The 15,579-nt window shown below is 38.2% G+C and overlaps 1 protein-coding gene across 3 annotated transcripts in view; it reads right to left on the bottom strand.

Annotated features, from left to right (window-relative positions):
- grid1a (glutamate receptor, ionotropic, delta 1a) overlaps positions 1–15,579 on the bottom strand; it is a 251,913-nt gene that overhangs the window by 97,205 nt on the left and 139,129 nt on the right. For all 3 annotated transcript variants that reach the window (XM_032540950.1, XM_032540948.1, XM_032540949.1), the window contains exon 3: positions 449–733. In XM_032540950.1, coding sequence (XP_032396841.1) covers positions 449–733 — 285 coding nt within the window. The remainder of the gene's footprint in view (positions 1–448; positions 734–15,579) is intronic.

The raw sequence follows: 15,579 nt of genomic DNA, 5'->3' as shown, positions 1-15,579 counted from the left end.
CTTTCACTTTATTTGATAGTAACAGTGGATAGACAGGAAAGGTGGGAGAGAGATGGGTGATGACACGCAGCAAAGGGCCACAGGTCAGACTCAAACCCGGGCTCCTGCAAAGGACTCAGCCTACATGGGGTGCATGCTTTTACAGGGTGAGTTAGAGGCTGCCCCTATACGGAACTTGGATTTATTTTTTGGTAGTGTGCATCCAGTGTGTGCGTGTTTATGTGCGTGTGTATGGGTGGGAGTGGTGATGTCATTTCCTCTTAGTTCGTACTCTGTGTATTCTTTTCTGTGTATGAGTTCCTACTGTTAAAACAGCTTTGCTTCAGCCTGATATACCCCTGACACTGGAGATGGTTTTGGAACATTAAAATTTAAATGAAAGACAAGACAAATGTCATGTTCACGAGATATATTTGGCCATCAACTTCTCTCATTTGCTTCAACTCACCATAGTCGTTCTCATAAAAAATGATGAACTTCTGCCAGTGTAGTTCTGAGACAAGGGTGAGTAGGACGTCGTTGATTCGAACAGGTGGACGGGCAGCCAAGGTGTAGCTCTCACCGTCTGGGCTGGGGTTGAGCTGGCAGGCAGTGCGGGGTGCACCATCCTTGTTTCTCTGGATGAAGAGGTGAGGAATGTGCATTGCATCTGTCAGAGACTGCAGGGCACTTGCGGCTGCGCAGCCCGTGGATGTGACCAGAGCGAGGATCCCCTGGTTCATTAGCTCACATGCTGGACAGAAGAAAGACATAGAGGAGAAGGTGGATGAAGTAAAAAAAAGTAAAGGAAGAGGGGTGGAGATAAGGATGTGGAGAAAGGAAATAAGGATGAAGAACACAGAAGTACATAAAAGTGATAGAATAAGAAGAAAGAAAAAACAGACATATGGAGAAAAGATGGGGCCGGGAAAAGAGAAGAAGAGAAGAAAGAAGGTAAAACATGGTTAGAAATGCATTTTAAGTTAGATATTTTAACTAATAAATGCCAACGTCTTTATCAAAAATCTTTCAGGTTTTAAGAGTGTTGTAATGTATATTTTTCAAAACAAAAGTGTGCTCAATTGGTCTTAAGAATTCAAAATGGTTCTTTGTGTATCCTATTTAGGATTCCATTTGAGCCTCTGCAGACCACAGAAAGGAGGAGGTTGGTACTGAGGTTTTATTATAATGTGTAGATGAGAGATTCAGTCGGGGGGGGGCATCCTCTAATCCCTGTCCCCAGACAAAATCGAGACAGCTGATTAAAGTGAAAATGCTTGGTTAAGTCAACAGTCACTTGAAAACAGCAGATGAATCGGGGAGCTAGAGTCAGTGAGGTTCTCAGTAAAAGCATGGAACAGTAAGTCACATAAAATACAGAAATATTTTATCCAGATACAAAAGTTAGATGCAAAATGATGCATCCCATGGATTTCTGCTAAATATTGTCCCACATATTGTCAGTCTCTCTTTCATGTACACATGGTTAGCAATCTGGACACCAGCACATTCATTCAGATTAAAGATGTATGCTTGTAATGTCTGTGGTTGGTCTTAACGTCCCTACATTTTTATTTACACATGTAATTTGGGCACAATCTGTTTTGGATCTTCTTAGGGCAGGCCAGCATGCCTGCTAGAAGAAAATGCCAAATATGTTTGAAGATGAAAATGCCATTTCCAACATTATTATTGACAAAAACCTGCCTAAGTGGTGGTAAATATTTATTGAGAACGGGTAGACTTATACGTAAGTTGCAGTAATTTTACATATTAGGCACTCGTTATTTGTTTTTTTAATTATCTGACAGTTGATGACTAAAGACCTAAAAAGAGGAGTCATTTTTCCCAAATGACAATATCTTTAGTGCATAGAAGAGATGGCTGAGTTTGTTTTACTATCAACTATACAATACATTTTACTTGCAACACAATTCAATACCTCTCTCTTTAATACAGTTATGTGTAGTGTAAAAGTTACATACAGTTCACAGGCTTTTTTACATTTTAATATAGTTGGTTGTCAAATCTTGAAGTACTAACTGTGCATCAAATCAGGCAATTTTTACAAGATACAAGACCTAGTCTGAAGCAATACTACTTTCTCAGTTGAAACCATGGTTAGATTTTTCTTATGTTTCTTCAAGGAAAAATAAACATTCCTAAATGTTGACCTTATATACTCTTGACCTACCCTTCATGTGGAGTAAATACACCATAAAGCACAAATGTGTTTAAGATGAAGAATAAGATATGTCTTTATTCATCCTGCAAGGGGAAATTCACATTTTGAGTGTTTGCATTGTCTCTTAGCTTAAAAGATGCAAAGATGGAAATTCGCTAAAAAAGTGATGTGAAACCAATGCAAAACAGTTTTAATGAAGAATATTGAATTTGCATTTAATTTTAGGCTCTATCTATGTTATGAGCTGCATAATCATCTACTACAGGGATTGTCTAATTTTGCATATGACACAGGAGAGGCTACTGCAAAATGCTGCTTAAAATTCAAGTCAGTATTACTCACACAGCAGGGCTCTTATAATTTCAGCATAAATAGCTGAGCATATTGTACAAAACCACAATTTAATGTTCTCTCATTGCTTTTCATAATACTACCTAATTATGAAGTCTACTCCAATATCTGCAAAATATAGCACAAAGCAACAGCACTGCAGTTCATGACAATATCATACAAACCCTTGATAAAGTGTTCTGAGAAGCACAACAAGGACTGCACATTCGGAACATATCATAATCAAATTTAGGTAAGATGCCATTAAGTTAAATCCACCATAATAAAAGAGAAAGGCGTAGAGGAAGAGGTTAAGAAAAAGGATGGTGGTTTTGGAGAAAAGACATTAAGGATGGGGCAAGAGGCCTGAGGAGAAGGGGTGAGGAGGGGGAGAGAGGGAAGAATGATAAGAAGGGGTGTTCTCTGAATGGAGCCATACTGGGCTGTGTATGTGTGTGTGAATGTATGGCAGAAAGGGGGAGGACTATTAATGTGACAAATGACAATTTCATCTGCTGACTGCAAGCCCAGAAGTACATTAAAGCTCTGTAAATCATGAGTACAGGGACAACTAAGGAACATGCTGAGGAGGAGTAGGATGTAGGAATGTCAGACACTTTAGGTAGATGCACTGTACATTAGATGGAAATAGAGGAATTATTTGTAGCTTTTTGCATGATTCAGAGAAGAAAAAAGAAAGAGAGAGAGAGAGAGAGAGAGAGAGAGAGAGAGAGAGAAAGAGGAAAAGAGAGAGAGATAGAGAGCGCAAGTGTGTGTGTGTGTGTGTGTGTGTGTGTGTGTGTGTGTGTGTGTGTGTGTGTGTGTGTGTGTGTGTGTGTAAGAGAGCCTTACATGGATGTCAGCATGTGCACCAGGGTACTCAGCAAATATTCCTTTGTGGAACATAAATACTGTTCTGCAGGAAGTAATGTGATTGACAGTAATACAAATCTAAGGCATGCCTCAACACTCAGTGCACATACAGTGTGTCAGCTGGTAACAATAAACTGTGTAAACTGAAAACAGACAGACAGTTTGTTCATGAGAGTTCCAGGACTCCGGTTTAAAGATGCTGCATGTATGATTTGAGAGTTAAAACAATTGGGCTAGTTTATTCATTCATTAGTCAATAAAATGAATCATGAAGCGACAATTTTGCTAATTGTAAAATGGCAAACAAGCTCTGGCTTAGGCTTCTCAAATGTGAGGATTTGTCTAATAGGAGTACAAGATTGCTTTACGAACTTACAAAAAAACAAAATAACTCATAAATAATACAATCATTAGTTGCAGCCATAAAATACATCAAGATCAGATTGTGATATCTTGGCGTGATTACTTTAATCAAAAAAGACTGTGTTCAACAGTGTACTGCATTACCACATCCATAATTTACTTCACTTCTTCCACCATCTGCTAAGAATGAAACTGAAAACTGCAAGAAAATCCAAAATCAGAGGGCAATATAGAAACATATTTTCATAAAAAGGAAAATATGTTTCCATATTGCCCACTGGTTTGGGGTTTTGGCTGCGTAGTCCCTACCCCCCATCCCTTAGCAACTTTTAGTAGGCTGAGACTAGAGTATGTCAGCGGCCATTTTGGCTTCATAATGGACACCCAGGGCCCATTATACAGCAGACAGCCCACCGACAGGAGGCAGGAGCGTTTCACAGTCATTGGCAAGGATGATAATGGTGGAATAATGACTATTAAATGTTCCCCCTGAAGTGGACAGGGGCCATCACTCATTTCTTGCTAGCTGTATGACATTTAATGTAAGCAGTCTTATAAACCTTAAAGTATTAGCTATGAGATGCAAGCAACAGCTGCTTTCTTTGGAAAAAGGAGATTTATTAATAATCTATCAAATCCATTGTGGAGAAGCACTCATTTTCGTGCCAGTAATGCCATGGTTGATTGAAGGATGAAGAATTGAAGAGAGGTGGATGGATTATTATACAAACCTAATTATCCCTGCATATTGTTTAAGACCCTGACGCAATTAACATTACAATGAGATCATGTATTTCCGCTTAACTTTCAGAAAATTCAGAGACCGAATTAGAGAAGGGGCAAGGAGATTGTAAGCAGTTCTATTATGTTTCTACACTGATAATTGAAACTGTAAAAGGGATATCTGCGATGCGGATTAGGGCAACAAAACAATTTTTCTGCAGAAGTCCTCTCCTCATTAGACCAGTTCAGCTATGCACGGATAGTCTTGGGAGAGGGAAAATTAGCATTGAGACACCACACTGAAAGTAGACATTACATCTTTGTGCCACACAATCTGTTTGCCCATGAAAACATGATGTCATCAGTGTCTTGCCCTCATTTTACCAATGTAAAATGAAGGGAGGAAACAAACCACCATACCACTGATGTAGTGAATATTGCATCATTTGGGGCTGTCTCAGTGATTTCACAGTCTAGATAAGACAGTCTCATTTAGTTTGCTCTGACTCAGAGCACAATCCTAGGATTCAAAGGAGTCACCACCGAGATAAATGCTGTGATGTTGTCAACACCACTCTACCCTGCAGTGACAATGGTGATACTCTGATCTAATTGAGACAGCTTGTAAAGTGTAATTCAGAATGAAATGTTTTGTACCATGCAGAAGCCCTTTCAAAATGCTTTGACCGTATTATAATGCTCCTTGTTATTTTTTTAGAATGAGCACCTACTTAATTGAGCCTGATCGATAAAGGACTTTCCAGGTCGATATGATACAAATATTTGGTTATTTTAAAATACAATATTCCAAAATATCGGTCGATATGTATTTAAAAAAGAAAAATTAACATGAACAGATTTCCCTAACATTAGTTATTTGTAGTTATTTATGAGTTCTCACTAAAATAATATGATAATTTGTTTTATTGTCACATCCACACAGAGGAACATCAAAATATAGTAAAGTTCTGATAAATAAAATGTATAAAAATACAAACTTAAGATATGCAACTTGAAGTCACAATAAAAAAAAACAATGTTGCCAACAGGGACGTTGTAGAGCGCCCTCTGGTGAACTATCTATGTAACGCCAACACTCATAACATGGTTGACCGTCCGTTTTTATTTTATTTTTTAAATATTCATTTATCACAACCATTCATTTGTCATTAGAAATTTATTATAATTTTTTTTAAATTGGCCATTAGAAATGCCAATGTCAATAGTTCGGGAAATGCCTAATACCTAATATCAGCCAATAATATCAGCCAATAATATCAGCCCGCCGATATATCATTTGGGCTCTACTACTTATTCCCTCTAAATATGAAATCATGAGATGAGAAAGATGGTAAACCTGATAATGTAGGCTAAATTAGAATGTGATCACAAAATAGTTTAGGAAAAAATCATTGATTCCACAAAGAAACTATTGCATCTTGAATATTGACTACACTATTGAATTTGATCTTAAATTGTTCTAAAGTTCAAACCAAGAAAAAAAATGAGAAGAAAATTAAGATCTAACATACATTTCCATCCATACCTCTGTGTGCTTCAGTGTATGGACGCTGGATCATATTTGTTTATTTCAGTAAGAATTACTGATTACAAGATAAAGTGCTGATATTAAGATACCCAACCACTAAATTGGGTATTGGTGTTTTTTATGCATTCAGCAGGGACAACCGGCAGAAAGAACAGTTTTTTTTATGTTTTAGATGGTGGAAGATTTATAAGAGCTTTAAATGATCCATATCACACTCAGCTAAGAGGAGACTGGATGTTGTGTCATTTCTTCATAATGAATGGGCCCTTCCGCTCTGCTTTTGGCAGCTTCCCACAACATAATAGCTCTTCGCCAACAGAAGGGAGAAATGGGAGCGAACAGTATTCTATGGCAGCTGGACCAGAGCTTGGTTCAACATTTAAGTCCACAGCAACATAGCACCTCCAGTAAGAATGAATCAACTCCCCATCGCTCTCTCTCACTCACTCACTCAATCCTGTCCAGGGCCCTTTCCCCATGCCTGAACTCCTGCTGTCAGACTTAGATAAGGATACATATTCCCATCAATACGATTGACGCTAAGACTGCCTGTCATCTGAACTGTGAAGGTGTGTTTCACTGCTGTACATTATACCCTCCAGACATCTGTCAGGTAGAGTGGCTGAAATAGATGCAGTTCAATAGATAGTTTATATGCAGGGAATACAATAACAACAGGACCTGTACAGTACAGCACGACCCAATGCAACAGCCCAGCAATGAATATTATTCTGTGAAGCTTAAATGTACCATTCTGTTTTGTCCACAGGGGGTAGACAGGAACACCTTACAATGTGGAATACAATGGGATTTAAAATAACCACTACAACCTACAGTCTCTGAAATCATATGTCTCAAAGAGATTGGTTTCCTTTCTGACGGAGTCTGAACAAATATTTAACCTACAGTATAGCCATCTAAAATTGGAGACTGGACTGTGACAGGGTCCAAGCTGATCCATGGCTGGGTCCCTGCTTGATTTTTGGTGGAATGATCCACCCTTGATGACGTAGTGCATGCACTTCAATACCACCTCGTAATACCCCTAAGCACCATGTGTGGAAACCAGTTGCAATGTGTTATCGATCTACCAGAAGAAACAGTGATTATGGAAGCTGAAATGGTTTACTGCCATCAGACTGCTGTAGTGTGACTAAAGTCTGTTTAATGCCACTGGATACTTTCATCAAGCCAGTTCACCTATAATCAGTTATTATCATATTTCAGTACATTATGTGAGACAGTTTTTTAAAAATTGGTTTTAATGATTCATGTTCATGTGATTCATATGAATAACATGATTAAGCTGTTGGTGTGGAAACATTTGATCACAAGGATGGATTGTGGAAAAGGTGCACCGTGCCTTTTTCTGTATGTGTAGTGTATTTTTCTGTATTTTGTCATATAGACCAATGTTTTGCACTTTTGGTTATTTGCTTGAATAAAAAATGTAACATGATTAGGTGTAGCATGTTCTAAAATAGGAACAATGACACAAGCTGAATCTCACATTTGTACTGCAACATTGCCACATCACAGTGAATTCTTCACAAGTTAGTGGAGCCATCTCAGCCATTAGAAATTCATAAAGTGCTTACGTCAACAATAAGTGGCTTTAAAGCAGTCATAAGATATGCTAGTCAAGTGCCATTGACTTTCATAGTTATTGCTCAATGAGAAAAGTTTATTGGATTTTGTAGATTGAGAACAGAAATGTATGCGTTAGTCCAATAAAAATTGGTTGTGTTGAATCACTTCAGCCCATGTTTTTTTCTGGTTTGGCATCTGCAGGGGTGTACAGAATGAGAACTGCTGTAATCCAACCCTTTCTCTCTATCTTAGGGTGTTCTTTCCTTTTTAGACGGACAGCAGTGGAGTACACAGGATATAACAGCGTGAGTTGCCATGCAACAAGTCCCCAGCTGGTCTCAAACCAGGGATGATGCAAGATCATGGTCCGCATTATTAAACTATAAGGTTACACATGACCTTATAATGTTATTTAAATATAAAATGCTTTTGTGAAGCTTTTTAAAGACAAAAATTACAAATACTTACAAACATTTATACTTGTTTTTTGACCTGCACCATGCACAAACAAGCTTTGGCAGCTCACAAAGGAACTGGCTGCTGCGTTGATCTGTGTAAAATCTAAGGAAAAAATGTATACTGAGTAGTAAAGGTGTCAATAAATTAAAATATTTAATTTCGATTTCTGGAATGTTGAACATCAAAATGATTTGTAGATTGACAATGAGGCCAAGGTTTGTTCTGTTGTGCTTTAATGTTTCCTTGCCTGGTCCCTATGTTAAATATACTTATTTTTTTCTGACATTGGAGCTGACAAAAAAGATCTGTTGTGCCCTGGGAATTTTATGCTTAAGGATAAGTTTTGAATGCCGGTACCTGAGGGATATGACATAAAAAGCTTTGCAGTCTAAATCTCTGAAACCTGGAAGAAGAGCTTGACCTAATGCAACAGAAATAATCCACTCTGTTATGGGAGACACATCCAGTGCGTAGTTCTCAGAGTCACCGACTGCTATACGGACACTTAAACTGATGCCCCCAGACAATGAGACATACAACACCACCAAAATATGATACAACTAGCTACCATGTCTTGTGGCATCAGTTTCAACTGTTCAAAAATTGGTAGTGATCGGTAGTGTGCTTGACAAAGCAAACATGGGAAGGGAGTCTCAGCCTGTAACATGAAATATATGATTTAAATTCTAACATGTAGATGTCTCTACTAAAACAAGAAGACAAGTGCCACTCTAAAAATGCATTGATAATTAAGCCATTTCAATGAATCCCCATTATCCTTCATTATTATCTCTCCACTCCTTCCTTTCTTTTTCAGAGTGCTTTAGACTCTCTGTCACTTTTCTTTCATCATCTTAGCACAACCACTGCTCCTTCCAGGTCAGGGTGAATATGGTCAGTCTAATGTGCACAACAGTCCTCACACAACGATGTGCGTACGTTTGTTTCTTTTTGCTAGTATGAGGCTTATTAGCCTTCTTACAACTAACATGCAGCAATGCCTGTTGGGACTATCATTGGCAGCACTGTGTGTGTTGAATGTTGAAGTTCTTATATGGCAAACATGTTGGGGTTTTGTGATGATTGATTTGGATGGTGTTATTGAGAAAGACTGGCTAGCATTGTTAGAGGGTAATCATGACTCATTCACTGTTAGGACAGGCTGAGTGTTGGCTTGTCTGCTGGAATTAGATACATTAGAAAACCTCTCACGCTCTTCTCTTGGTAATGTGTAATTTGCTCTGATATCATATATTTCTTTGTCTATCTTTGTCTGTAGTTTTCTGGTCTCTTTCTCTTTATCCATATATCTCAATCAGTTTTTTTTTCTCTCATCTGATCCCCCTGTGTTTTTCTCTCACTTATTCTCTTCATCTCACCCTTCATGTTGCTTATCACAATCTTCCCTTGTCTTTCTTGGCCCATCTGCATCTAGAGCAATACCTCAAACATGCAAGATAAAAAAAAAAAACATTACCATAAATTCATACAGGGATGCTTTCTTCCTCTTCCTGTGCTACTGCAGTAAAATATGACAACACATGGTTTGAGGAGTAAATAACATTGTTTTAATCATCTTTAATACAGTTGTTGCTTCAACAGGCATTTATTTTTTTAAATCAATGACTCAACAACAAGTCAACAAATAAATTGTAAAGCCAATGGCTGCATAACAAGTTACCAAAAAGCAAGCGCATGCCTCTTCTATGAAAATGTAACACATTATCACTCCCATTGCGTAAAATATGGACACTTGGTCAGGTGCCTTTGGCGTTGATGATAAAAGTCTCCTTTAGCATCAAATCTAAATGGATTCTGGGTCTCCAAGGTCAGTGCATGCAAGAGGCCATAGAGATGAGATGTCTAAGAAGTTTCTTTTCATTTCTGTAATACACTGGAAAATATATGATTTTCTCGCCTAAATTTTTACCCCCCTAAAAATGCTGCAGTTCCACATGCTTGGCCCTCTGTGATGACCCTGAGTTCATTGTGAAGCAACACTCTAACTTGTTGTTTCTAGTGGCATTGTGACAATAGGCCTTACTGACACAGAGCTACAGAGGTTAGAACACAGAATTTCTATTTCCGTCCAAGTAAATCATCTGAAAAATAATAAAAAAACACTGTAAGCATATACACGGGCTATATACTAAAAAGTACCCTAGCCACGTCTCAACTTAGAACAGAAAAAATCAGAAGAAAATTACTTATAAAATGGATTTTATATGATGTTTTTCTACAGATGTCTGTGCGTTGTCTTTTTTCATTTCATTCTAAAAAAGCCCAAAAGTGCTAATACAAAACTTCTGAAATACAAAAACACATCCACATCACTCACACATGTCTGAAAGAAGTACATACATAGATTATAGGAATAAGTAATCATAATTTGATGAAATGGTGAAATGCCATAAAAAGGCAATATTTTTGGTTGGATGGGCTGGAGACCCTCTCAGGAAAGTTTTGTGTGGCCATGTTTGATATCATTCAACTCGTCTTCCTATTGGTACACAGGAATGCCAGTTTTACCCTCTCTCTTACTGGTGGGATCTGCTGTCAGTTTTCCCACGTGGGCCCAATGGGGACTGTGAGATTTTAGGCTTACCTGGGAGTATCTTGAGAAAATGCTACTGAGAAAGTTCATTGGAAACTGCACAACCACAGATTTAGGGCGTGCCGAGTGAGAAAGTAGCGCGCACACGGAAAAAGATACGCGATCAAACCAGAAATGATGCATGATCTAGATTTCTGAACGTCGAAACTTGGCCAGAAACTACAAGATTGTGAGGGGACCAGATAATTATGGATTACAAGGTTGGATATTCTAATAGCTTGGACTGTTGGCATGTAGGAAAGCCAATCTTTGGCGAACTTTGTGATTAAAGACACGAGGAGACAGGTAGGGATGCACGCTCGACTTAGAATCGAATTGTTGTTGCTTTACTTCAGAACATGATTATAACCGTTGTGAGTCACCTTATTGCTTTTGTGTGGGCTCGATGGAATCATGAGACTTTAAGCTTTCTAACGATGTATGACTTGAGCGTGTTTATGACGGTTTAATGCTTGCAATTTATGACGGAAGTCAGCACTTCCGAAAAACGGGGAGGATAATCCCGCTGCCGGGCACTATGCGCTCAAAAAGTTAAAACGCTCATGCAGATGTTCAATGTTTTATTTTATTTCAATATAGCCACTGTGTTATTCATTGCTCTTTAGAACGTGTTTAGCGTGTCGTCCATTATCCCTTATGTACTTGTTTGTCATGTTCCTGTTTACCAAATCTTAAATAAATAACTGTTAACAATTTTCTTGTTGTCTGCAGTTAATTGAAATATTTTAGAAAATGGGTGATACAGTATTTAAATTGTACAGCGAGAAAATGAATTTACAGTGATTAACCGTTACATACTGTTAATAGTACTGTATTGTCATATACCATACATTAAAAAATGTTTTTGTATTTGTATTATTTGTACAGTAAATAAATCAGCACTGTAAATGCAATTGAAATCCCAGTGTTTAATTGTTTTGTATTTTACAGTGACTACATAAAACACTGTAAATGGAATTACGGTACCTTGTAAAAAAAAATCCCAGTAACTTGCTGGCCAATTTTTGCCAGTAACTTACTGTAAATTTTACGTTAAATTTGTTACATTGTGTGTCTGGCCCTGCACAGTGTGCTGTGTGAGAGGGGGAGTGGCCAGCGGCTAGAGCGACAAAAAGCCAATGTGTGCTTCTTTTACCGATAAATACGTATTTAACAATATCATTTGCTAGTCTAATCCAAACAACGTCACACTTGGCACCGTACTTACCTGTGCCCGTAGCAAGACACGTGTTAAGTTTGAAATCCATCGGACTAATGTTTCTAGAGATATGTACACAACACGCACACAGATACACAGACACACAGACACAGATACACAGACACACACACACATAGACAGACAGACGTTCCTGCAATTTACAGATAGATGTTATTAACATATTGGATGACATTTTTTCACTTGAGCCTAGATTTAGGCTTTGGTCACTTCACTGTAAATAAATAGTCTCAGCTCCTTAGAAAGCTCCTGTGCTATCCTCCACTGCAGTGCCATTTTATTAATAATTTCAATGCCGTATGTGAGGCTAGCATTAGTAATCCCCTGCATGAGACTGTAGCCACTGCAGTATGTTGGCCATACTTCTACAAACACCAACTCCACTGAGGCTCGTGTTGGCTAACATGAATACAGCCACCTGTTCCCACAGCTTGAACAAAGCCAGACATGTGTTTATATGCAAGCCTGATGACAGATAGGTGTTCACCTGCTTTGCAGAGTTACTCATCAAAATCCACCACTACCATTATTAACTGAGTCCTGACTCATAGTAAGGAATAGCCTTCTTGTTGTTGATCAATGCAATATAAAGCAATTAAAAGACAAAAAGGACTTGTGTAATTTAGCTTTTGGTACTAGTAATGGAGAGTATGAAACTTCCTTGAAGGACTTACAATGCTAAAAATGCCAATAACCAAATTACTGCAAGGTGCTTTAGCTGCAAGCATACAAATGTAGATGTCTGCTGATTGGGCCCTGCAAATGATGGAGACAAATAATTTGAATCAAGGAGTTTTATTATATAAATTACTATTTTTTTCTTTCAGTCTTAACAACATGAATCTGCTCAATTGATCTTTATCTTCTTTATCTCAGGAAGTGCTGTAAACTCTACAGTCTCCAAGTTTTAGAAGAGGTGGATATTAATGAACACTAGTAAGGTCTTTAGATGAGGGTAATGGTGTGGGCAAAAGTAAACAAACAGCAGTGAGGCAGATAGAAGACTATTTAAGCTGTTCACCAATCTAAGCAACATTTAGCTCTTAGGGGGGTCGGCTTATATAAGTCAGTTGGAAGGATTTAAGTGAATTGTGCAATGACCAATTTGGGGAGGCAGAAGATGCCACACATACGACTCAACTTTACTCTGGAAGGAATGGTATGAACGTTATAGAAGGTGCAGCCCTCTCAAGTCGCCTCTCTGCCAGTTCTGCAAAAGTTATGCTAAATCAGTTGTGGTTTATTTGGTTGACATTGGACGGTGATGGCATGTGGCTGAGATGAGTCGCTAATCAAGATGGGCGACCAACTTGCCAGTCCGATCTGGCTGCCACATTCTGTGTTCTGATGAATCACGCACAAGTTCAAGAAGCAGATTGGATTACATTTCACTAGAATTGTACAATTTCATGTGACAAAAACACTGATTGATTTGATCTGTATTCATTTATTGTTAATAATATTTCTAATTTAGAGCCAGGGAATCTTTTAGGTTTCAATAAGCTTTTATTATTATGTGAAAAGCCCATGCACTGCTTGTACAAAAAAATAATCTTTTAATGAGAACAACAGCCAGTTGCTCATTCATCAAAGTGCAAACTGTAATTAGGATTGCCTAAACTTGCCAATAACTAAATTCTATTTTTAAGAAGAAAATATTAAAAAAATCTATATGGTTTTATAAAAATAAAGCACAACTGTATAATATATGTTGTGTCACATGGTATGAAACAGTTAAAATAATATGCAACTCAGCTTATGATAATGTGGTATAAGGCTGTTCTGATTTTACTTTCATCTTGTACACCTTGTCTTACTAAATAGTTTTACTAAATTAACAAAAATTTGCCTGAAGATAGAAAATGTATAACTAGAAAAACAAACTTTTCCCTTTTATCTGCTTTTATCTGCTCTCTGCTTAACGTTAGCACTGTCCTGTGGAAGAACAAATTAGCTCATTATCCTTGGAAGGCTGTGCACATAGGAGCAGCATGCATGACGAGCCAAGCCTTTGGATGTGCCAAGCTGAAAATGTCAACATAGTACGTTGAGAATGCACAATAAACTTGGGCGGTAATGGCTGTCACAAGACAGATCCCTATTATCAAGTCCATTAAGGCAGCACACTCCTTCCCAACAAAAAAAAGAAAAACACCCAACAAGCAGCGGGATTTTAAAGTTGGAATGAGTATCTGTAGATAAATGCCAAGGTGACACACTGTGCATCGTGCTGCCAACAGCACACATTCCTGAGTTCATTAAATATCTACTGGAGGAGGCAGGTGTCAAAACTTACCTTTGCATATGTGTATGAAAGTCAAAGGACTGCCATACATTTGTACTTAAACATTTGTTAATACCTTAAAAATGCCCAAGTATAACAAACAATTGAGTTTACTGTGTCATGGCACTTCTTTCAATCTGTGTATCCTGCAGATATTTATTTAATTATTTGGCATGTATCTGACCAATGATACATTTGCCAAAAGTTCCAATAAGTGTCGATGAATAGTGTGTGAATTAATTGTCATTTACTGTATATACTCTATATATATTTCTTTTTTTTAAAAATCATTTTTACTAAACCATTTTGTGCCATGATGAACTTGGCCCGCGTATGGCAGGCACCAAAACTACTTAAACTCAAGACACCTTCAGATAAAGTCCATGCAACCTTTTGTTTAATTCCAAGAGTTGTTATTGTCCCAAATCCTAAAAGGAAAACCACTAATCATTTCTTGAATTAGGATCCAATTTCCTAATCGTCAGCCCTTCTTTGTTCTGTTGTGTTCTGCACTCTAGTTTTTATTAATTTCCTCTCTTGGGAGATGAGTTGTTAGCAGAGAAACAAAAAAATGCGGAGGGGCTCCTCATACATGAAATGAAAGCGGGCTATGGCCTGCTGTTAGGGTTAGGCACTGACATATTCTACACTTATTGCCTTTAACTGTTTTGGGTTAGATGGCCTTCAAAAACATAGATACTCTTTATTCAGTCCCTCCAGTATTTTCCAAGATTGCCACCAATTCACGCAAATTCAAACAATCACCAGGACTTTGGTGCGACCTGAATTTTTGACCAATCACCACAGCTTTTCTGCAAATTCGACCAATGACTGGAGTTTCCCATGACTTCAACCAATTCCAGCAGTCCCACGTGCTAGACAATATTAGTATATGACTCTGGGAGCCAATGACCAAGCGGGAGTGAGAACGGGTTGACATCAAACACACGTCGCCAAATTCATTTTTTTGTTTCTGCTGTGAAGACGAGACGTGTGACTCGAGCAAAAGACCGTGCGAAAACATGTCAGACCGTCCTGCCAACCTGTATACATTGCAACATCAATGCAGGCTGTAACGATTTTTCACTCTGATGTTGCTAAAAGCTTCTGCTGTTTCATTACTGTCGGCTCTCTGCAGCGGGCGGAGCTGCTGAGTTTCCCCCTGCGACTGACGCGACTGGATACAGGGGTCCATTCAAGAAGGAGGTTTAACAAACTCTGAGTTTAACCCTGATCTCTGAGTTGATTTACCCTAAGATGGGAAACTGAGTTTTCGGTTCCAGAACAGCTGATTTGAGTTGGTTCAATCAACTCAAACAAGGTTCACTCAGAGTTAAGCGTGTGCACCACCACAATAAAAAGGCAGCATGAATGGAGCCATGATACTACGATTCACCATGATAAAATCCACAAA

The sequence above is a fragment of the Etheostoma spectabile genome, chromosome 17 (genome assembly GCF_008692095.1).
Source record: "Etheostoma spectabile isolate EspeVRDwgs_2016 chromosome 17, UIUC_Espe_1.0, whole genome shotgun sequence".
NCBI lineage: Eukaryota > Metazoa > Chordata > Actinopteri > Perciformes > Percidae > Etheostoma > Etheostoma spectabile.
Note: the sequence above shows the minus strand (reverse complement) of the source record. Positions and strands in the feature narration are given on the sequence as shown.